The sequence below is a fragment of the Caretta caretta genome, chromosome 3 (genome assembly GCF_965140235.1).
Source record: "Caretta caretta isolate rCarCar2 chromosome 3, rCarCar1.hap1, whole genome shotgun sequence".
Lineage (NCBI taxonomy): Eukaryota > Metazoa > Chordata > Testudines > Cheloniidae > Caretta > Caretta caretta.
In genome coordinates, this window is record NC_134208.1 from 162,963,423 (window position 1) to 162,988,210 (window position 24,788).

At 42.6% G+C, this 24,788-nt stretch overlaps 1 protein-coding gene across 4 annotated transcripts in view; it reads left to right on the forward strand.

The window, feature by feature from the left end:
* The first annotated feature begins 6,017 nt into the window (after window positions 1–6,017).
* The window catches only part of EPRS1 (glutamyl-prolyl-tRNA synthetase 1), a 60,910-nt gene continuing 42,139 nt past the window's right edge, over window positions 6,018–24,788 (forward strand). For all 4 annotated transcript variants that reach the window (XM_048843212.2, XM_048843215.2, XM_048843213.2 and 1 more), the window contains exons 1-7: window positions 6,018–6,171; window positions 9,991–10,075; window positions 16,351–16,450; window positions 19,764–19,920; window positions 21,338–21,477; window positions 22,163–22,257; window positions 23,484–23,610. In XM_048843212.2, the coding sequence (XP_048699169.2) occupies window positions 6,129–6,171; window positions 9,991–10,075; window positions 16,351–16,450; window positions 19,764–19,920; window positions 21,338–21,477; window positions 22,163–22,257; window positions 23,484–23,610 (747 nt within the window). In that variant the 5' untranslated portion in view covers window positions 6,018–6,128. The remainder of the gene's footprint in view (window positions 6,172–9,990; window positions 10,076–16,350; window positions 16,451–19,763; window positions 19,921–21,337; window positions 21,478–22,162; window positions 22,258–23,483; window positions 23,611–24,788) is intronic.

A 24,788-nucleotide genomic window follows, 5' to 3' on the forward strand; every position in this document is an offset into this window, starting at 1 on the left:
AAAAGTTTTTCCTAATCTCCAACCTAAACCTCCCCCAGTGCAACTTGAGACCATTACTCCTTGTCCTGTCATCAGCTACCACTGAGAACAGTCTAGAGCCATCCTCTTTGGAACCCCCTTTCAGGTAGTTGAAAGCAGCTATCAAATCCCCCCCTTGTTCTTCTCTTCCATAGACTAAACATCCCCAGTTCCCTCAGCCTTTCCTCATAACTCACGTGTTCCAGTCCCCTAATCATTTTTGTTGCCCTCCGCTGGACTCTTTCCAATTTTTCCACATCCTTCTTGTAGTGTGGGGCCCAAAACCGGACACAGTACTCCAGATGTGGCCTCACCAATGTCGAATAGAGGGGAACGATCACGTCCCTCGATCTGCTGGCAATGCCCCTACTTATACATCCCAAAATGCTATTGGCCTTCTTGGCAACAAGGGCACACTGTTGACTCATATCCAGCTTCTTGTCCACTGTAACCCCTAGGTCCTTTTCTGCAGAACTGCTGCCTAGCCATTCGGTCCCTAGTCTGTAGCGGTGCATTGGATTCTTCCGTCCTAAGTGCAGGACTCGGCACTTGTCCTTGTTGAACCTCATCAGATTTCTTTTGGCCCAATCCTCCAATTTGTCTAGGTCCCTATGTATCCTATCCCTATCCTCCAGCATATCTACCTCTCCTCCCAGTTTAGTGTCATCTGCAAACTTCCTGAGGGTGCAATCCACACCATCCTCCAGATCATTTATGAAGATATTGAACACAACTGGCCCCAGGACCGACCCTTGGGGCACTCCACTTGATACCAGCTGCCAACTAGACATGGAGCCATTGATCACACTACCCGTTGAGCCCGACAATCTAGCCAGCTTTCTATTCACCTTATAGTCCATTCATCCAGCCCATACTTCAACTTGCTGGCAAGAAAGCTGTGGGAGACAGTGTCAAAAGCTTTGCTAAAGTCAAGGAAAAACACGTCCACTGCTTTCCCTTTAGAAGTGCTACAGGAGCACAGCTGCTGTATCCTAGACCAGTTGGTTCTCAAACTTTTTTTTGTGGACCACTTGAAAATTGCTGAGGGTCTCGGCAGACCACTTAATGATCTTTCCAAATGTTGTTTGTACTGTTATCTAACTATTGTAAAGCGCTTTGGATAAAAGTTCTGTATAAAAAAACCTTAATAATGTTTTTTTGTTCTACAAATAAAAGCACACGTCTTATATTTTAATATCAGTAGTCTTAGCTTTCTAATGCGATGAATGTGCCCTCTTTCCCCCACAGTGGCAGCCCCCTGACCTGGGGCTGGGAAGGAGGGCCGTCTCTCCCTGGAGCTGGTGAAAGTCACTTCTTTCTCTGGCTGCCGGAGCCCTGCAAATTTCCCCACCCCCTCTTCTCACCCCACTGCCCCCTATTCCCCCCAAAGCTACCACCTCACCTTACATGTGCATCTTCTCCAGGCACCTAATTAGTGGAGCCTTCATTCTCTTGTGTGCGGCCGCCCAGGTGCGCACCTTAGAGGGAACTATCTGCGGACCACCTGAATGAAGCTCGTGGACCATCACAGTTTGAGAACCTCTGTTTTAGACACTTACTACAGCAACTGAAGTGTTTTTTCCCCCGCTGCAGTAAATCCACCTCCCTGAGAGAAGAATTCTTCCATTGACCTAGCTGTCTATCTTCTACGGTGTCCACAGTAGGGGTTAAGTTGACCTAATAACTATAGGTTTCAGAGTAACAGCCGTGTTAGTCTGTATTTGCAAAAAGAAAAGGAGTACTTGTGGCACCTTAGAAACTAACCAATTTATTTGAGCATAAGCTTTCGTGAGCTACAGCTCACTTCATCGGATGCATACTGTGGAAAGTTTAGAAGATCTTATTATATACACACAAAGCATGAAAAAATACCTCCTCCCACCCCACTCTGCTGCTGGTAATAGCTTATCTAAAGTGATCACTCTCCTTACAATGTGTATGATAATCAAGTTGGGCCATTTCCAGCACAAATCCAGGTTTTCTCACCCCACCCCCCCACACCTCCCACACCCACAAACTCACTCTCCTGCTGGTAATAGCTTATCTAAAGTGACCACTCTCCTTACATTGTGTATGATAATCAAGGTGGGCCATTTCCAGCACAAATCCAGGATTTAATAAGAATGTCTGGGGGGAGGGGTAGGAAAAAACAAGGGGAAATAGGCTACCTTGCATAATGACTAAGCCACTCCCAGTCTCTATTCAAGCCTAAGTTAATTGTATCCAATTTGCAAATGAATTCCAATTCAGCAGTTTCTCGCTGGAGTCTGGATTTGAAGCTTTTTTGTTGTAAAATAGCGACTTTCATGTCTGTAATCGCGTGACCAGAGAGATTGAAGTGTTCTCCGACTGGTTTATGAATGTTATAATTCTTGACATCTGATTTGTGTCCATTTACTCTTTTACGTAGAGACTGTCCAGTTTGACCAATGTACATGGCAGAGGGGCATTGCTGGCACATGATGGCATATATCACATTGGTGAATGTGCAGGTGAATGAGCCTCTGATAGTGTGGCTGACGTTATTAGGCCCTGTGATGGTGTCCCCTGAATAGATATGTGGGCACAGTTGGCAACGGGCTTTGTTGCAAGGATAGGTTCTTGGGTTAGTGGTTCTGTTGTGTGGTATGTGGTTGCTGGTGAGTATTTGCTTCAGGTTGGGGGGCTGTCTGTAGGCAAGGACTGGCCTGTCTCCCAAGATTTGTGAGAGTGTTGGGTCATCCTTCAGGATAGGTTGTAGATCCTTAATAATGCATTGGAGGGGTTTTAGTTGGGGGCTGAAGGTGACGGCTAGTGGCGTTCTGTTATTTTCTTTGTTAGGCCTGTCCTGTAGTAGGTGACTTCTGGGAACTCTTCTGGCTATATCAATCTGTTTCTTCACTTCCGCAGGTGGGTATTGTAGTTGTAAGAATGCTTGATAGAGATCTTGTAGGTGTCTGTCTCTGTCTGAGGGCTTGGAGCAAATGCGGTTGTATCGCAGAGCTTGGCTGTGGAAGATGGATCGTGTGGTGTGGTCAGGGTGAAAGCTGGAGGCATGTAGGTAGGAATAGCGGTCAGTAGGTTTCCGGTATAGGGTGGTGTTTATGTGACCATCGTTTATTAGCACTGTAGTGTCCAGGAAGTGGATCTCTTGTGTGGACTGGACCAGGCTGAGGTTGATGGTGGGATGGAAATTGTTGAAATCATGGTGGAATTCCTCAAGGGCTTCTTTTCCATGGGTCCAGATGATGAAGATGTCATCAATATAGCGCAAGTAGAGTAGGGGCGTTAGGGGACGAGAGCTGAGGAAGTATTGTTCTAAATCAGCCATAAAAATGTTGGCATACTGTGGGGCCATGCGGGTACCCATAGCAGTGCCGCTGATCTGAAGGTATACATTGTCCCCAAATGTAAAATAGTTATGGGTAAGGACAAAGTCACAAAGTTCAGCTACCAGGTTAGCCGTGACATTATCGGGGATAGTGTTCTTGACGGCTTGAAGACCATCTTTGTGTGGAATGTTGGTGTAGAGGGCTTCTACATCCATAGTGGCCAGGATGGTGTTATCAGGAAGATCACCGATGGATTGTAGTTTCCTCAGGAAGTCAGTGGTGTCTCGAAGGTAGCTGGGAGTGCTGGTAGCGTAGGGCCTGAGGAGGGAGTCTACATAGCCAGACAATGCTGCTGTCAGGGTGCCAATGCCTGAGATGATGGGGCGCCCAGGATTTCCAGGTTTATGGATCTTGGGTAGTAGATAGAATATCCCAGGTCGAGGTTCTAGGGGTGTGTCTGTGCGGATTTGATCTTGTGCTTTTTCAGGGAGTTTCTTGAGCAAATGCTGTAGTTTCTTTTGGTAACTCTCAGTGGGATCAGAGGCTAATGGCTTGTAGAAAGTGGTGTTGGAGAGCTGCCGAGCAGCCTCTTGTTCATATTCCGACCTATTCATGATGACAACAGCACCTCCTTTGTCAGCCTTTTTGACACCATCACAGGGCCTAATAACATCAGCCACACTATCAGAGGCTCGTTCACCTGCACATCCACCAATGTGATATATGCCATCATGTGCCAGCAATGCCCCTCTGCCCCATGTACATTGGTCAAACTGGACAGTCTCTACATAAAAGAGTAAATGGACACAAATCAGATGTCAAGAATTATAACATTCATAAACCAGTCGGAGAACACTTCAGTCTCTCTGGTCATGCAATTACAGACATGAAAGTCGCTATTTTACAACAAAAAAGCTTCAAATCCAGACTCCAGCGAGAAACTGCTGAATTGGAATTCATTTGCAAACTGGATACAATTAACTTAGGCTTGAATAGAGACTGGGAATGGCTTAGTCATTATGCAAGGTAGCCTATTTCCCCTTGTTTTTTCCTACCCCTCCCCCCAGACATTCTTATTAAATCCTGGATTTGTGCTGGAAATGGCCCACCTTGATTATCATACACAATGTAAGGAGAGTGGTCACTTTAGATAAGCTATTACCAGCAGGAGAGTGAGTTTGTGTGTGTGGGAGGCATGGGGTGTGTGTGTGAGAAGGTTCAACTTGATTATCATACACATTGTAAGGAGAGTGATCACTTTAGATAAGCTATTACCAGCAGGAGAGTGGGGTGGGAGGAGGTATTTTTTCATGCTTTGTGTGTATATAATAAGATCTTCTAAGCTTTCCACTGAATGCATCCGATGAAGTGAGCTGTAGCTCACGAAAGCTTATGCTCAAATAAATTGGTTAGTCTCTAAGGTGCCACAAGTCCTCCTTTTCTTTTTCCTAATAACTATGTTGCACAAGATGTGAAATTTTTCACAGTGCCAAGCAATGTAGGTAGGTTAACGTATGTTTTAAGTGTTGCCTAAGGATTAGAGGGGAATGTTAATATAAGTAGGGTTGGTGACACCTGCTCTGGTAGTGGATGCTGTTGCTCCCACACAAGCCTACGTCCAGCACGAGACATCATCTGCATGTGTTCACCCCTCCCTATACCCACCGGCTGGCTAGGGGTCAGTGGGAGGCTCTTTATGGCAGGGTTTTTCAAATGGGGTTGGGATCCCCTAGGGGGTCGCAAGGTTATTATATGGGGGGGTCACAAGCTGTCAGCCTCCATCCCAAATCCCGCTTTGCCTCAAGCATTTATAATGGTGTTAAATATATTAAAAAGTGTTTTAAATGTATTGGGGGGGGGGGGTGTTGCACTCAGAAGCTTGCTATGTGAAAGGGGTCACCAGTATTAAAGTTTGAGAACCCCTGCTTTATGGGCTTCAGCAGCAGCTGGAACAGGGCAGTAGCAAGGAAAAATTTACTTTCATTTTTATATTTAAGCCAATGGCAGCAGCTCAGCCTCCCTATGGAGGCAAACTCCTGCCTGGGGACGAATCTCACACTACATTCCATAAAGCCCCAGCTCCTGGAGTCCCGTGTTGGCGACGCTCTCTCCTCCCACTGATTACACTGGACTGTGCTTGCCCAGAAAGTCTAAAAAATGAGCCCCCACCCGCCGAAAGGCTCCAGCCTTCTCCTTTCCCCGGCCCCGGTCAGCTCCAGGCCAGGTCACAGCTGTGGTGAGAGGCCGAGATGCCTCCCCTGGGCAGGGTCCCTGTTGTGCTGCGGCCTAGGCCCTGGCCTGCTCCCTGGCAACGTACATTGCCATAGCAACGGCTCTCGGGCCCTGAAAAATCCAGGCGTAGCGATGGCAACCTGACCTCGCTGTATTCTGCCCTGGGCCTAGCTGCCGCCTGGCGCAGAGCGCAGGATTAACTGCAGGGAAGGGGTGTCCGCGTAGACACAGACACCAGGACAAAGCTGGGCGAGCAGCGCCGCCCCCGGGGACCTTGGAGGAGCGCAGAACCCCTCCCACCCTGTCAACCAGTTTCCGGGGGGGACTGTATGGAGGGAACACCAACCAGACGTGGGGGGCCGGCTGGCTGCCTGTCGCCGGAAGTGACGAAGGGAGGCGGTGCCCAGCCCCGTGGCAGCAGCAGCAGCAGCCACCGCCCCCCCGCGGGAATAGGGCGGCCCTGGAAGGGGGAGGAGCCGTTTCAGCCTCGCTGAGCTGCCGCGCGTCCTGTGCCTCCCCCTTCCTTGTCTGGCGGCCCAGGGAGCCGGTCGCTGTGGCCGCGCAGCGATGGCGCTGAGTCTGACGGTGAACTCGGAGGTTCCCCCGCTCGGTAAGCGCGGCCCGGCCCGGGACGCCCGGCCCGGGACCCCCGGCCCGCTGCCCCCGGGGAGCCGCGTTGCTGCCAGGTTGCATCATGCGGCGCTGGGCGCCGGCTCCTCCATTCATCCCGGCGGGGGCGGGGAGACAGACAGACAGACAGACAGACGGGCGTGGGGGAGGCGGGCTTGAGCCTTTCGGAGCCCGGCGGTTCCTGGGGCCCGGGGGACTCAGCTCCTCTCCCCCGGCCTGATTCATTCTGCCCGGGCTGAGCCCTTGTGCCCGGCTCCCCCGGCACTTGCGGTGCGTGGCTGCCTCGGGTGGGGCTGACATGGGGGCCGGGCAGAGAGGGGGAAAAGGGAAGCGCCGCGGGAGGGGGGCTGTTGATGTCTCCTCGGCACACGGGATCCTCCGGCCAAAGCTGCCCGCAGGGTGTCGTGTCCCATTCCCCCCCCCCCCCCTTCCAGCGGCTCAGGTCTGCCCTATTGGGGGCACGGCGCAGAAGAGGTCTGTGCTCTGTCACTGGGGGCTCAGCACCTTAAGTGGGTCTTGCCTGCCTGCCTGCAGAGAAAGTGACAGAAATACCACCAGCTTTCTGAAACGACACGTCATCTGTATGGCTTGCCGTGGGTAACCTTGTAGTAATAGAAAGCTGGATGTAGTAAACAGCAACCTGAGAAAACAAACCGGGAGCAAGTTATAGATTGAATTATGGTCTTGTTCAAATGTGGTATTTTATTAATAAGGGAGAAGGACAGACACAATGCGTCCTTCTCCAGGATGCGCACACAACCATAATGAGCTAGGGAGATGCCCCCCCACTTTCGCTAATGTGTTTCAACCCTGACTTGCAACAACCTGGCTATTGCAGTGCTGAGCCTCTCTTGAGGTGGCTTCTCTCCAATAGACTGCTGGCTCTGTAGCTGTTTTTAATATTTAATGGAGAAGTTAGTGCATTTAGTGACTGACTTAGAGGTTCTGTTTATAATTGGGTTTTTTAAATTACTTCACATGTTGTAGACCAAATTTTTGAAGTGGCCTCAATCCAGCTTTTGATTGATTTTGCTAGTTTTTTCGTACACAGATGCCTTTTTTGTATACAAATATAATTGTATGTGCAAAAGTAGAGAGCGCTTTTGCAAAATTCATTGCATGTCTAATGACTGTCTGTATACAGTGGTGGTGTAGCTGTGTTGGTCCCAGGATATTAGAGCAACAAGGTGGGTGAGGTAATCTTTTATTGGATCAACTTCTGTTGGTGAGAGAGACAAGCTTTTGAGCTTACACAGAGCTCTTCTTCAGATCTGGTAGATGTACTCAGCAGTACGTTTCCTCTTGTATTTGGCTGTGACACTGAGAAGTTTTCCCAGACCTGAAGAAGAGCCCTGTATAAGCTTGTCTTTCTTGCCAACTGAAGTTGGTCCAGTAAAAGATCTTATCTCATCCACCTTCTATCTCTAGTGGCTGTTCACTTCAGGATCTAGTTGCATGGCACATTCTCTTTGCTCTCTTTCCTGCTCCAGTTACTCATCTAGCCAAGGCTTCTCTTTGTCCCTGTACAGAGTCTTATTGTGGGTGCAAGAACCTTCTCTGCAACTGCTGCTATCTGGAAACAGCATTTCAGCCTTCTTGCCTTGCCTCTGAACTTAATTTTTTTTTCTTTATGCTTTTGTAAGTTGCATCGTTCGACTCTAGAAAGCATTTGGGGATGCAGTTTGTATGAGATGATGTAAAATTATCATGCTGTATATTTAAACAAAATTTTGCAGAATAAAATGTAAAGTTTAGGGACTTTCACTCTACTAAGCATTTTCTAATAACATTTGATAAGATAGGCAATGTGGTCTAGTAGCTAGAGTACTTGCACAGGAGAGCTGAGTTCTATTCTTGGCTCTGCCTCAGGCCTGCTGGGTGACCTTGGGCATCACCTCACCTCTCTGCGCTTCAGTTCTGCATATGCAAAATGTGCTGATGAAAAGTGCTCTAAAGCAGTGGTTTTCAACATGTGGTCCATGGAACCCTCAGGGTCCACAGACATGTCTAATATTTCCAAAGGGGTCTGCACTGTCATTTGAAATTTTTTAGGGGTTCCTAAATGTGAAAAGGTTGAAAACCACTGCTGTGAAGAGTTAGGTGGTGGTATTATTATGATGGAAGACATCATACAAAATTGTAATTAGTTGGGGACTTACTTTGTATTTGACAGCTGCTACTGAGTTGTAATTAGAGTATGGACTTCAGATTAAAGGATTCTTAGGCCTGGTCTACACTAGGAAATTAGATCAGTGTAACTATGTCATTCAGAGGTGTGAAAAATCCATGCCCCAGAGCGATGAAGTTAAACTGACCTACCCCCTTGTGTGGACAGCGCTAGGTACCGCCTCTCAGGGAAGTGGATTACCTACATTGAAAGGAGAACCCCTCCCATTGGCATAGATATTGTGTATGCTGGAGTGCAACAGCGCCACTGCAGCATTTTAAGATTAGACAAGCCATTCTGGTGTGGACACTGTTGAAACACAGTGAACGTTACAAATATAACATTTTTATTTAAGGAAAAATAATTGTTTTTTTTTTTAAAAATCAAACACTTTTTGTCATAACTTTTTCCTAGTTCATATTAATAATGGTTCTTGTGAAGTATGGAAAAGAATGTATTAACTATGAATGTAATTTACGTTAATTACACAGTACAGCACATATGTAGTGCTTTTCATCTTCAAAGCAGTGTGCAAACATTAATTAATTCTTGCCTCTCTCACAAAGATACTTCAAGTAATACTACCCCATTCTTACAGATGGAGAACTGAGGTGAGGGTCATTAAGTGTCAAGCTTAATGCCAGAGAGGGAATCTGACAACTGGGATTAGAGTTTGGAAGTTCCTTGCTCCTAGTGCTCTGTTGAGGCTAATTTATTAATCCTACCCTTTGTAACTTAAAATACAGACAAAGTGGAATGAATAACAAAGAGCTGTAATGGGCTTTACAGTGTAAGGCTCTGATCCTGTAATTGGATCTGCACAGGCTGCCCCTTGTGCATGTGTGGGGAGGCCTGTTGACTTCACACAAGGGTATCTTGGACAGAGGGCAAGGGCCTCGTCTCCAGATGGTCAGGGCCCACGTACATTGATAGTACATTGTGTGGATGCTTTCTGTATTCCTCCTATGGATAAAAAGATGATTTCAGTCTCTACTTTTAAAAAATGAACCTTGCCCTTTTGTGTCTCTCCTTTCTGTATGCCCCCAACGGTAGTAGCTGAGGTACACAGTAATGACAGACTAAAATGTTGGTGTGGTACAGCCTTACAGTATGAAGGCGTTCGTCCAAGATGTTTTTTCTCCAGAGTGTAGTCTCTTTAGTGGCATTTGAGTACATGACTGTTTTTAAGTGATGTGTTTAGATGCTGATGCTGCTTTAGGCCTCTTACCAAGAGCATGTGGCAGGCCTGTGCTGAAGAGTAGATGACTGCACTACTCATGTCAAACAATTTGAGCGAGTCTCTTCTCAAGCTTGGTGTGGGATTGGATGAATTCTCACAGTATCCTTGGGAAGCAAAATAACGTTAAAACCATCCCATTCTGAGATCGCTGCAGATTACTGTATGCCAGCTTTTATCCCTTCCTCCTAGACCATAAGGACTGCCAGGAAAAAGCTGCCTGTTTATAGACTAAAACATTGATTCCTCCCCTTCACCCCCCCCCGCGCCTTTCAGTCTGAAGGCACCAGTTCAGACAAATGCTGTGTGTGTATAAAAAAATGTTATTGTAACCTATGAAATATTCTTTACTTAGGAGAAAGATCAGCCATATTTTATCTTTTCTCCTTTTTTAGGAGCTTTGCTAACAGTAGAGCATGTGAAAAATGATGTCAAAATTTTGGTCGAAGAAGGCAAAGAGACCATCCTTCGTGTATCTGAGTAAGTGACTTTGCATTTCTGCCATCAGCATTGGGTCAGCACTTTTTAAAATTGACGTAATGATGACAGTAATCTTTTGCAGGGGGAGAAATTATCATTGCACTGTATATTTTTTGCAAACAGTTGCAATTTTTATGTTTTGTAATAGTTTTCATCTTCTAATGGAAAGACTATAGGGTGGGAAAAATGTTTAAAGAAAGGTTGAGAGACCTCTGCTGCTTCTGATGTACACATACTTTAAATATTTAGTCCTTACTCTAGCTTCTTGTATGGTGCCCATCACTGTATTATCTAAAGCATTTACCTTCTCCATGTGCTGTGAATTCTCATAGTGGTAGCCATCTTGTGATAAACAAATGTCTGTATAAATGTATATACAGCACAAGTGTGTGTGTATGTGCATGTGATGGTATATAAAGGATTTTATTGGTATAAGTTTGGGTTGACCACATCACTGATGAGAAGGGAAGCCACAGAGTCATCCCAAAAAAGTGCCAATTAACTCTATAGCATGTCACCCCATATTTTGTTTATGCCACATCTTCTAGAAAGAAGATATTTTAGAAAATGTCTTTTTATTGACGCTGATTTTGCATCCTTCCCCTTCTAAACCATATGCTGTTTTTGTTTTCTTGGAATAACAGGAAAAAATAATACCAATAAGTTCTAAATATTTTCAGACTGGTTTCCTTTAAATTGTAAAGTTAAGGATTTTAAGACTTAATACCGCGTGACCTGCCAAGGATAGAAACACAGGGCTACATGTCCTGTAGACACAACTCCATTGACTTAAGTTGCGCTGCACCATCTTGTCCAACATCATAGACAATTCTACCTGTAGAAATCTGGGACATGCAGGTCTTCTGTGCGACAAGCATGCTTCTGGTTTTAAAACTTAACACGATATTGGACTCTAAAACTGTCACTAGTCCATTACTTACTATGCCAAGTATAAATTTTCAGTCCCACTTTATCTGATCGTGTTAGTGCAGCTGTGGAAAACTGCTGACAGACTGGAAGTTTGAGGTGCTTCAGTGGAGACTCTAGACCAGAGTGCATCTGAGGTCAAAGTTGCAGCATAAATGCAGGTTATCTGTTAGTTGGAGAAATATCCCACACATAGGCGTGAAATTATGGATGCACTAGAGTGGTACCACAGTTAAGTTTGTATCAGGCTTGTTGCCTTAAAGGATCTTTAAAAAGGGGCTGTTCATCAATACCAACTTCTACTAAGAACAACTGAGACACACAGATGAGTGATAAAGCCTTCAGTTACAGTGATTGCATAGTATTCTATAGGATGGTCTTGTGCTTAAAGAACTGGCCTTGAACCCAGGAGTAGTGGGATCTTTCCGTACCTCTGGCATCCTGTGTCACACTGAACAAGTAATTTAAACCTAAGGCTTTAGAGGTGGCCACTAATTAAGCTTTTCAGTTTGCTGTATTTGTCTTCTAAAAATCAACTGTAAACTAAAATTATAAATAATTACACAATACCCAGTAATTCTCATTTTGACTATTATACCGTAGTGCATCATGAAATTGGGTGGCAATTCTTTTCAGTCGTTCGCTGTGCATTTTGGAAGAGGCTAATTTTTTCAACCATATATGATACTTTTCCCTCTTACTATTTTTTTTCATTCGTACATAATTACAAAATAAATACATTAACTTGACAGTCTGCATGTATATGTCCTTCAGAATTACTCTCTTACATGCTATTGTGCATAACAATGTTATTGGGGAGGGATAAGGTGTAGTATTCTGTACAACTTTAAAAAACAACCCTTAATTGGATATTTCTTTTGTATGCATAGATGTTCCCCTTAAGCAACCATAACTAGCTATTAACTAACTTTTTTTGATTTTTGGATAATGTATTTACACGCACAATACATCCCATGTGGGAATAATAAACCTGAAATTGCCTGAATTTATTTCTGAACCCATGTAGTAACCTTATTTAATTTTTTACATAAAATCAGAAATAAAGTAATTTATTATTCCTCTGTCCACACCCAGCAAGGCCCTGCATTGCAGCAGGCCTTGCTTCAGTGGTGAAGGATTGGCTAGAGTGTGAAGCAAGGGGCTCTTCCTTTTTCCCCCTCTGCACTCCTGACACAGATCAGGACTCAAACTCTGATTTCTTCTTCCACCCACCCCCGGGAGAGATGGGGTGTTGCACAAATAGATTTTTAATTTGTACAAGCAAACAGGTTATGGTTAGGCTTGGAAGGATTAGATTTTTATCAGTAAGGTTGATTTCACTGTTCACACACACAATGAAAAAATATTTCCATCAGTAATCTAAATGTGCAGATAGGCAAAGTAAGAAAAATGCTGCTGGAGAACTTTAGTTTGATTTAAGGATATTTACTTTGTATATTTAGACGCGATGTTGACAATTTGTGTTTTAATGGGTATAAAGCGTTTGCTTTTAGAATCTGTCTGTCATTAAGTAACTATTGTCTGACCCTACAACTGTGAATATTTAAATTGATACAAATTTTAAAAAAATCTTAAAATAAATACCAATATTTGTTAAAATTATGTGAAAATACATTCTGCCAAGTCTTGTTATGGTTGCTATTTCCTATTATTCTTGCTTGAGGAGTCATTTCATCTGTCAAGATTGCATTAACCTTCATCTCTGTCTATCCGTATAAGTCGTCTTCACAATTTATTTCCTGTAACAGGGGTCTCTCTTAAAATGGTAATTGTAATCTGAGAAGCATCAGCTAAACTGGTCTTTGGGCTAATGCTCTTGGTAAATGCATTCCATTACATTGAGGAGCAGGGACTACTTTATCTCAGCACAAATTGAAATTCAGCTGGGACATCTCAGACTTTTGATTTTTAGGAAATCATTGGTAGTAACAACTTCCTTTCTTCAAGAACAGGGGGCATTTTAAGCTTGCTTTTTCTTAAGAGGAATGTTTTGAAATGCAGTTAAAATCTGATTATAACTAATTTTTCAACCAGTAATCTGAACAGTATCATGTAACTTAAGATATAAAATGGTGTTTTGATGGGTAAGGTTACCAGCTGGATTCAGTTTAATAAAATAAATATCTTAATTTCAAACCTTGATGACTTTGCATAATGTTTTAAATCCCAGATTCTTTTCATAGGTAGCCAAATGTAGTCAGTCTAGCATGTGAATTTCTGTTTGGTGATATTCATGGTGGGAAAGAAACTGATATTTGTTGTATTCCCGCTGCACAGAATGGTTTTGCAACTTTTTGTACAAATGACGTGTAATTTTTTATAACAGTGTCACAAATCTCCTCCCTGTTCCTTCTCAAGGATTTTTGGCATTGCTGCTGTGTCAGTTCATGACACTTTCCATAGAATTCCTTCTCATTGCTTTTGTTAATAACATCAGCATGGACGTGGTCTTCTGTATGCTATTGATAGGCTGACACTTTCAGAGCTACCTGCCAACCAGTTGGAAAGAACAATCTAAATTCATGGTTTCTTTCTCCAAAGGAAGGGAAATTGAAGAGGTCTGGTTCTAAAAGTATTAATTGTTTTCTAAAACAAAAATTTGTTGTTAATTGAAAATGTTACAGGACATGTCAGGTCAGGACATGTCAGGATTCTTTCCCCATATGTGTTCAGAATTCTGTTCACTAGTCTTACTAATCAAAGTAAACTGTTAGTACAGACTGTTGCAAAGCAGTAGAAAACATTTTTACTGCTTTTATTTCAGGCAGACTTGCTGTTGGAGAAAGCATACTGTACGTTCATATGTACTTGGCAATCTCAGTTGAAAAGTTCTGTTTCAGAAACTGACCCCAGTATGACATAGCAACAGGATTTATTGCACATTCATAGATGCTAAATTTGCTTTTGATCATGCACCAATTGAACTTCCATATCCTGCAGTCTAGAAGTTTTGGAGGGGAGGGTTACCAAACCTTGAATTCAGATATTTCATTGTCAGTTTTAATATTATAAATCTTATGAGACTGAACAGTGGAGTAACCTGCTTTAAAGACTGGTTACCATGGATAATAAATCAAGATCATCTCCAGATCAGATATCAGGATTTGAATCTTCAGTTCTGATATGTGGGTGACTGATTAACTCCCTATAACAATCTGACCACTGCTATATTTTTCTTATAAATTACTTAAATAATCTGGGTCCAGTCTACAGTTAGGCAGGAAGATGTAAAATTGCAGTGCCCTGAAGCAGAAACCAAAATATCAAATCAGCAGTACTTTGCATGTCTTCTATGAACCTCTCTCATAGCAGGATGTATAAAGCTACTTCTCTGACATCCATCTCTGTTGGCAAGTACATATAGAAATATAAAGAAGTCTGAGACACTTAGTGTGCCTCTTTTCCTCTGTTGGTATTTGTCTCTGTGGGTTCAGTCATATATTCTTTGGGCACTCAAAACTGTCACTGAAATGAGTGGGAGTATGGAGTGTGCAAAGAACGAAGGTCAAGCTCACTCAAGCCTGATCTACACTACAGAGTCAGGTTGACATAAAGCTGCTTATGTTGACTTAATTATGTCAGTGTCTACACTACAGCCTTTTTCAAAAATAAAATTGGGCTCCCGCCGACGTAAGTGTCATACTACGTGGACATAATGTGCTTAGGTTGGTGTAGTTAGGGTGATGCAGTGTCAGTGTAGACACTGTGGGCTGTTGGCTGTCATTCTTGTCAATTTCGTGGCTCCATGCTGGAGCCATGAAATTGATATGAAAGCTAGGCTCACAGCTCAGGCTGTCACCCTGGGCCAGGTGGAGGGCTCCAGCTAGAGCCTGTCTGCCCCTTGGGCTCTGGGCTCCCTGCTCTGAGCTGGGGAAACATCTGGGCAATAATCCAACATATATTTTTTGAAAGTCTTCATCTATACCAAACAGCAGTGTGCACGCAGTAGATAATTAAAGCACGGATAACCAGTAAAATAAAACATTAAAAGTTTTATCATGTATCATTTAATACACATTTAGAAAAAATAGTAGCTTTGATAATGAAAATGACTGATTTACAAGATTGTGGAAATCAGGATTGTGGACTATAGGAAAAAACTGATAATTGTCATGCTTCTTAGGGGAGAATAATAACTTCCAGAGCTGCTCTGTGAATATTAATGAAAATGTTCTTTACAGTTAAAATCGAAATGCGTTAGTTTTGAAGTAAGAAGCCCTAAAATCCGGACAATGGGCAAGGTCCAATGATTGTGAGTGAAGAGGATAAACCATTGAAACAAATGTGCTTGTAAGATGGCCTCCTTGTATTGAAGTTTTACAATAGTCCCATCAGTAGAAGGAGAGAGGTGTCACTGAGAGGTGATCTACACTGGGATCTCAAACAAGCTAGGGCCAACTGTGTTTAAAGGCAGCCACAAACCTGCTGCATGATCTCGGGCAATTCACATAATTGTTTTATGCCTCTTTGCTATTTAGATTGTAATTGTGGGAATGACTTTCTCAATCCATGTGTCCACAGCGCCTGGTGCTATGGTACCATAATTTATTTGGGATTTCTAGGCACCGTTGAAATAGAAATAAAAAATAAATAAACCCTAGGTTGTACAATTCTACTCCCATTATGGACCGCATGTAACAAATGTACGAATGGCAAAATATTGAGAGAAGTAAATTCTGTCTGAATTTGATGTAAGCTGATAGGAAAACTGAGTAGAAACAAAAATACAATCATAGGCAGTAAAGTCTGTTCAGCAGGAGTGAATCTTTATAAATGTAGTCACCTAATGGAAGCAAAATGAGTAACAGACAAGCCTGGGCAGGGACCACTGCATTACCTCCAGAGGCTCTTCTTTTGTCTCTCCAGCAGCCCTTTTTAAAGTATTCTTTGCACAGGTGTCCAAGGAAGGAACTTGGGAAAGCAAAACTTGATTTAACTCCTTAGGTGCAGGAGGCTAGGCAGTACCTCTGCACTCTGATTATTTTGGGGGGAGGGAGGACAGCTGGGAAGAATGTTACCTAGTATTTCATTGTGAGTTGAAGTAAATTATTTTTTTCCCCTTTTCTCTCCCCTGCGCCTGCCTCCCTCCCCGCACCCGCAAATGGTTGATCTGTGTTAATGGTTTCCTTAATGGTTTATAATGTGACCAGCTGGAAGGGGAGGTTGACACATGCCCCACTGATAGGTGTCTTATTGTTCAGGTAGCTGTATGCCCGCTGCGTCAGCTCATGTTGCAGTTCATGTAGACTCTTTAGAACTGTTTATGTGTAATGACACTCAAACTGCTAGTAATAAGTTACTTCATCTTGAATTTTCTTTTTTTATAGCCATGTTGTGTTCACTGATGTGAATTCCATAGTTCGCTATCTGGCTAGAGTTGCCACTTCCGCAGGGCTATATGGTTCTAATCTCCTGGAACACACTGAGGTGAGAAATAACCATTCATACTTGATTTTTTTTCATGTGGTTGCATTTTTGCTCATTTGGGGATTTACCTACATAGCCCTTGAATGATGCAGCATTTTTCTATATGAGAGTCCAACTACCTGGGCTGCTGAAGCTACATTTTTGTGAAACTGCCTATGACTACGCACATCCATGGATCCGTGGTAGAATTATTCACAATGGCTCCTAACCATGCTGGTCTCTGACAGGGTGTTCATTTCTTTCTTTCCATCTCTTCAGTTTTGGTACTATCACTTCCTTTGTGTACTATTAGTTTTTCTAACACAGCTGTTGCTTGTGGCCTCCATCAGAGCTGCTGGGTGAATTATGCACAACTATTTATGGAGATCTCACAAATTCTTACACCAACCAACCACCACATCGGGTTTTTTTTGCCTCATAGAGCTTTAGGCTAAAAATTGCTTATGATTCCCAGTCTCCATACTGTAGCCATGCAGGCTGCATTCTGGTCTGGGACCCTGGGTGGACATTTGCCAAGTTGGCAGGATTCCCTCCCCTGGAGTCCTAAATTTTCCAAAATTTCTTCCAAATTAAACCTAGAGATGAATCTAAAGTTTCCATAACCCAAAGAGATCCTTCTTAGTTATCTTTGTTGATTTATATTAACAAAATGAAGTTATTACAGTTATCAGGACTTGGTATGATGTGGAATTGAGGAAGAATTTTTCCTGGCTTCAGCCCAGAAGAGCCATATGTTGAATTTTAAACTAGGTGCCTCAGATTGATAGTGGTAACAGAATCAGTTTGACTGAGTTAATATAGGGCTATTAGGGGTTTGACCACACCCTCTGTACAATATTCTTTTAAGGCAATGGAGATCAATCTTCAACCCTGGCAACTGCCTACCTTTTCATGTAAGCGAAAAGTGCTGCTTCATTATGTTGCTTATGAATTTTTAATTGTTTGTAATTTATTTAACCACAAAAAGCGAACTTCCTAACCCAAATTAGAACCTGAACTTTGAATATGTGCAAGACTTAAGTGTTCAGAAATGCATTTGCAAGGTCAGTAACTTTGATACAATACATTTAATTCCCAGATATTGGTTTTTGGTTGTTTTTTTTTTCAAAAATAAAATTGGGCTTTGAGAAATATTAAGACAGCTGCGTTTGTGGTGGGAATGTTTTAGAACGTAACTGTCAATGAGAGAGTTGAATTTTATAGTCCTGTGACATCTGTGCCTGCCACGTCATCTTGGCTATTGGAAGAATTCCTACTGCCATGACATATGGAATGGATTTAGAAGGATTTTAAGAGATACTTTGTGACTGAGGTATCAAGTTTGTATGCTAGAGCCAGATCCTCAGCTGGTGTAAATGGGCATGGCTCCATTGAAATCAGTGGAGTTGTCTATTTACACCAATTGAGGATCTGGCCTTTACTGCTTGAAATAGATTTTAAAATTGGGACATCTTTATTTCTTTCTCAGAGTAAACTTTTTGTGGGGATGGGAGAGGAGGAGGAGGTTGGGAATACAGTGGAAAAACTGGTGTATTTTTGTTTTTTGTTTTTTTAAGGTGGAAAAACAGACAGGGGAGAGGGTGGTGCAGAATGTCACTAATATACAGCCAGGAAGAATGAATGGAATCAAATGGAACAGGAATACTGTCCCATAATGCTAAGGAATAACTCTAGATTCATGACAGTATATGAAAATTTTGAATTCTCTTTATTAATCTTTTTAAGTATTGTAAGCTTTTTTTTTTGTAATGTGCAATCTAAAAGTATAGTCAAAAGCATGGAAGTCATTTCATGTTTTAGACCAAAGCAAAATCTCAGACTGCTGGAAATCAGTGGCCAGATACTTCAGATTGGCACAAGTGCAATGGATAGAAACTCCATAGTAGTCAATGGAGTTACACCAGTCTAAATTCAGTCTGACGGCAAACATTGTCTTTAAGCATATAATACACACAGAGTTCACAGAGAAGTGTATCCATATTGCTAAAATTGTGAATAATCCCTGAACCAGTATTGTGAGTTAGGAGCTTCTACATTTAGTGTTCTATATGGCCATTGGGAAAAACTTCTGTCCGGGTAGTTAAGCACTGGAACAAATTGCCTTGGGAGACTGTAGAATCTTCATCATTGGAGGTTTTTAAGAACAAATAAACACTGGTTAGGAATGGTCTTGTTGTAGTTCCTGGGGTAATTCTGTTCCAAAAAATTAAAAATTCTGTGCGCAATATTTTAAAATTCTGCATATTTTACTTGCCAAGGTAACACAATATAATCACACCAGTTTCAATTATTTTGATAATTTATTTCAAAATACTTGTCAATGAGTATGTCTGTTACAATACACACAACAAAAAAGATTCAGGAAATGGTTTTTGACAAATAGATTCCTTACTAGGCATTATTAATACAGAACTTTGAGTAATAATTCATTTAAACTACAATACAGAAATATTTCTGGCACTCTTCAGAAGCAGTGCAACTGCTTGGGGGAGTAAGGGGTAACGGAGGAGTTGATGGAGAGGGAAGTAATTGCTTGGAAGGCGTGTGGGAGTGAACCTGGAGGGTTGTTGGGTGTGGGTGGAAGAAGTATGGAACAGGTATTTTGTGGGGGCAAGGGAGAAGGGATTGTTAGGGAATTGAGGAACCTCCCCCATGCAGACCCTGGCTGACCACTAGCCTTTCCCAATCACTCAACCACTCCTCCTACACCATCCCCATGTGGCCCTGCACCCCCACTCCTATTCAGCATCTGCTCCAGTCTATTCCCCCCCACTAGCCTTTCTGAACCCCAGTCGACCCCCCCCCCCCAGCAGCCTTGTGTGCCCTGCTCTCTGTTTTTCTCCCTCACCCCCTTCCACCCCCCATATCCCGTGCCTCCTCACCTGGCCCTGTGAGGGACACAGCCTCTGCTCTCTCCCTGTTGGCTGCTGACTGCTACGGCCGGTGAGCCTGCTGCCTCTCTTCTGGTGCCACAGCACCCCTGCTAGGTGAAAGCTGTAACTGCAGAGCCTTTCTGGCAAATATCTTTTCTGCAACGGAAAAAAAAATCTGCAGGACGCATTAATGCTGTGCATGTACAGTGGCACAGAATTCCCTGAGGAGTATTTTATGCAGTCCTGCCTTTAGTGCAGGAGACTGGACTAGATGACCTCTTGAGGTCCCTTCTAGTCCTACACTTCTGTGATTGTATGACTTTATATTCAAAGCCATGTGTTTAATACTACTACCACTTTCTCATGCAAGAATTTCTATAACTTTAAAGGTTGTTTTGTATGTTAAATATGATGTTGACGTCTTTGCTCCTTAAAATTAGATTGACCATTGGCTGGAATTCAGTGCAACAAAGTTATCTACCCGTGCCCAGTTTGGTTCAGCAGTCCTTGAGCTTAATCACTGTCTGTCTCTGAGGACCTACTTGGTTGGAAACTCCCTGAGTCTGGCAGATTTGTGTGTCTGGGCTGTACTAAAAGGTATTATACAGTTGTTCTCACAGGTTTGCAATGTGATACAATGTTAAAATCTGTTTCCTTTTAGTCTCCAGTTTCTGCAATGATTTTTAATAAGGAGAATTTTGTAGGAGTAAGAGCAGATAATCATGAGGGTTTGTTTCTTTTGATAACATAACTGATGTTTAAGAAATATAAAATTATGGTGTGATTTATAATTAAGAGTGTCTATCGGTTTTTCATGTTTTGTTTTGTTTCTTAGATATGAAAATATACTCTAGGCTAAAAGTTTGCATCTGACTCTAACCAGGGTGTAAATTATCACTCAACTCTTTTACAGCAGAGGTTCTCAAACTGTGGTCCGCGGACCATCATTCAGCTGGTCCGCGGATAGTTCCCTCTGAGTTGCGTGCCTGGGCGGCTGCACACAACAGAACGAAGGGCCACCCACCTAATTAGGGCCTGGACCCTGGAGAAAAAGCACATGTAAGATGAGGTGGTGGCCTTAGGGAGAATAGGGGTAGGTCGGAGGGGGCAGTGGAGTGAAAAGAGGGGTTGGGAGGAATTTGGGACATGCAGGGCTGTGGCGGCCAGAGAAAGAGGCAACTTTCCCCAGCCCCAAGGCTGTGGCTGCTGGGGAGAGACCCTCCTCCTTCCCAGCCCCAGCTCGGAGGCTGCCGTGGCAGGGGAGAGAGGAAGAGACCCTCCTCCTTCCCAGCCCCAGCTCGGGTGCTGCTGCAGTGAGGGAGAGAGGGCATATCCATCACATTAGAAAGGTAAGACTACTGATATTAAAATGAGTTGTGTGCTTTTATTTGTAGAACAAAAGAACGTTAATTATTAAGGTTTTTTTGTATAGCGCTTTTATCCCAAGTGCTTTACAATAGTTAACTAATGGTACAAACAACATTTGGAAAGATCATTGGGTGGTCTGCCAAGACCCTCAGCAATTTTCAAGTGGTCCATGGAAAAAAAAGTTTGAGAACCAATGTTGTACAGAAATGTTTAATTAAACTGCATTATTATTAGAGGGAGCAATCTAATTTTGCTCGGTTTGTGTGCTTTCAATGCATACATTCAACATCCAGTTGGAGAATGGATGCTGCTGTGTTTTTGACCATCTAACATTTTTTTAAACTATTGTATGCATGGAGGAGGCATGGCCATATCACCAATGGCTTTCGTTTCTATAATTATCTCTAATATGGAAGTGGGTGGTAAACAGAGAGGTTCCCAGATTGCAGAGTCTTCTAAAGTAAGTGCATTGTTGTTACCCAGTTTATGTATGGTAAAGAAGTATCATTTTTCACAACTGGTTGAGATGTGAAAATGGTGCAGCCTATTTTTAATCCACAATGTCATTTAAAAAGTGAGTTACTAGAAGTCCAGCTATTCTAGTTATAAGGTTACAATTTTAAAACCAAAATTTGTTTCCCAACAGACAGTAGTGCATGGCAAGAACAGTTGCAGCAAAACAAGGCTCCAGTCCATACGAAGCGCTGGTACGTCTTTCTTGAAGCACAGTGTGCCTTTCAGTCAGTGGGTACCAAGTGGGCTGCAGCTGCACCAAAGACCAAAGTGGTAAGCTTTGTTCTGATTATAGGGTGAAGGTGGCTGTTATGTTTGGGCACTATAGTAAAAGTTTGCATCTTCTTCTGATAGCTCACTTTAGAATTTATGCTAAAGGGAATTAGTTGTACTGTAAACTAAAGGTTTTAACTGTTTTATAAGGATTTTTTATCTTAGTAATTTCATCCCTAAATGTTTATGGATACTGATAAGGTGGGTCAGCTCTGGAAAAGTGACTGTGTAAAAATGGCATCTGTTACTCAGAGGTACTGTATATTTGTATTCAGAGTTCAGTCTGCTTGCTTTACTAAGTGTTTTTACAATTTCTGTTACTACTGCAAAACCATCTATGGTAGAATGAGATCAACAGAGTTGTTAACCAAGTTCCATTTGAAAGCAGTGGGAGTCCACAGATAACTGAGCACAACACTTGGCTTGCAGAAATTTTCTTACTTGTAGTGAGGAACAGAAACAGAAAACCCATCTGGACTTTCCAATCCTAAGTCAAATTTGCAGATCTCACTTCAGATCAGTTTCTAACTTTGAAACTGAGCGAGCATGATATGAAAGTCATCTGAGCAAGGGACCCCATGTTGCCATTTTTCAGTCTCCTTTCAGAGAAGAAACCTTCTTCTTTAAGTGTTTGTATTGTACAGCTTGTGTAAGATATTTAATGGTGTCATTGTTAATTTCTAAGGCAACAGAAAAGAAACAAGATGTTGGGAAATTTGTGGAACTCCCAGGTGCAGAGATGGGGAAGGTCATTGTTCGGTTTCCCCCTGAGGCCAGCGGGTAAGATGACCTGTTTTAAGAATGGTTTGTGTTTTTTACCCACATTCCTTTCAAAAACTCTTAATACAGGAGAGGGATTGTGTTTGATCTTGGAAATAGTTACCAGATTAGTGTGTTTTAACAGTTGAATTCAAGGGCCTCTCCTGGCCTGATGATGGTCATGTGTATAGTTGGTTTAGTCAAAGATGAACAGTGTCTTGGGGTGATTTCCATAACAAAAGAGAATTTTCAAAGTCACTTAGATGTTTTCTAAAATGTTTTCATTAGCAAAGGTTGACACTTACCAAGCTGTCCTTTACTTAGAACCTGACCGCAGAAATAACAGTAAAAAGAGCACTAAAAGTACCATCACCAGTTCCATAAAATGTTGTTTTCCAGTTACTTTCAATGTCCTGTTTCCTCTTAAAAGGATTTGATAAAGTTTAAAATTGCTGTTTAATGCATTTTTTCTGTAGGCTGGTTAGCCAATATCTTATGACTTGTTTCAGACTTTGCAATACTGTTTCTCATTCTGTTAATCAGATATAAATCATGCTATTTAAGTACTACTGCTATATTGTATATGCATGTAATTTTACAAATGGTATGGATGAGAGAACCATAAACAAAATAGTTTGGTTTTTGGAATCTATACGGTAATCTGAGGGGGAGAGATCCCCACTACCATGTGTAAACTTCTGGAAAAATGAAATAATTTGTAGAAGTAACAGTTCAGACACTTTTGTGGATTTGGGTTTGTCCAAGTTCTTGGATACCTCTGCTACCGTATGATGGAATTCACTAATGCATCTGAATTCCCCAGTGTTCTGACAGTTACTCAGTGCAAGTGTTTCAGAATGTTGTGAACTCTTTAAAATGCCAATAATTTTAATAAGATTAGTTTTTTATTATTCAAGTTCAAGTCAAATTCAGTGTAGACTAATGCTAAAACAGTTTATAATGTCGCAAAAAGTAATTTTAGTCATATCTTCAGGTGTATTATGAAGTCCTAGCTTTGAGATATAAAATCTAACAGATTGTGTTATATACTATATATATATTAAATTGCTTTAATAAGTGTTCAGTATTTCAATAAATATAAAATAGCTTTTGGTGGTTGATTTGTTTTAATTTTTAACCTATTGTCCATTTCCCCTTTATCCCTGAACAGACTGTATCCTACAAAAGAAATGTAAATGAATCTGCTGCTATGTTAACCTTGTTTTCTGAAATGTCTTTATTTTTAGGTACTTACATATTGGTCATGCAAAAGCTGCTCTGCTAAATCAGCATTACCAGGTTAACTTTAAAGGAAAACTCATCATGAGGTTTGATGACACAAATCCTGAAAAAGAAAAAGAAGACTTTGAAAAGGTACAGTAAGAGAACAGTGGAAGCCATTCATTGGAGAAATCAATTTAAAATTAAAATGATAGGCAGGCTTGCTATTTCAGGGGTGGCTCTGTAGAACAGTAGTGTTTAACTTTGCATGAAAACTCTTCCAAGCCATCCCATATTTGTCTTAAAAACCAAGTAGTTTTAGTCCAGTAGCCTAATTATTCTATGACTTCCACATTCTTTCTTCCCCTCCCCTAATATTTATAGTCTGTATTAAATCCATGTAAATCTGTTGACAGTCAGTTTATAGACTCTGCTATGTTACTTGACGTAATCACAAATGGCAATCATGGTACTACTTTAAAAGCTTCTGTAATCTTAAATACAGTTCGTTTCAGTGACAATAACTTTTCTGTAGCAAAAATCCACACTAGGAAATTTCCTAGGTGTTCAATACAATCGAAGCGGTTTAAACCTTTTTAATAATTTATTCTTGCTGCCACCTTTTCACTATTTGTGGCATCCATGAGGTGAAAGAAAGGGAAGAATCTGTATGATTTCCTGCCGCTTCCAGTTTCAGGATTCTTCATCACACAGGAGTGTTTTGAGGCTTGCACTATTGTCACTTTATTACAGGGGTGGGGAACCTATGGCCTGCGGGCTAGATCTGGCCCACTGCTTCATTACATCCGGCCCATGGGAAGTCTCCGTGCTGTGGCCAGAAGCCCCAAGCCTTGGCGTCGTGTCATCTCTTCCTCCCTCCCCCCCGTGGGGCTGGACCTGCGAGTGCTGGCTTGTCCCACTGCAGGGGGAAGCTGGGGTTGCCAGGCCATTAAAAGTCCAGTCGGCTCCACGCAGCTCCCGGAAGCAACTGCCATGTCCCTCCAGCCCCTAGGAGCAGGGGTGATCAGGGAAGCGCTGCGCACAGCCCCCAGCACCAGCTCTGCAGCACCAATTGGCTGGGATTCCCAGCTAATAGGAGCTGTTGGGGCAGCACCTGTGGGCACGGGCAGAACACACCGTGCAGAGCCCCCTAGTTCCTCCTTTCTGGAAGCAGTGTGGAGCCCAGGATAGGCAGGAAGCCTGCCTTAGCTCTGCTGCATTACCACCTGAGGTGAGCGCCGCCCGGCTGGAGCCCCCACCCCGAATTCCCTCCTGCACCTAACTCCCTCCCAGACCCTGAACCCGCACCCCAGCCCCCTCCCGCACCCAGA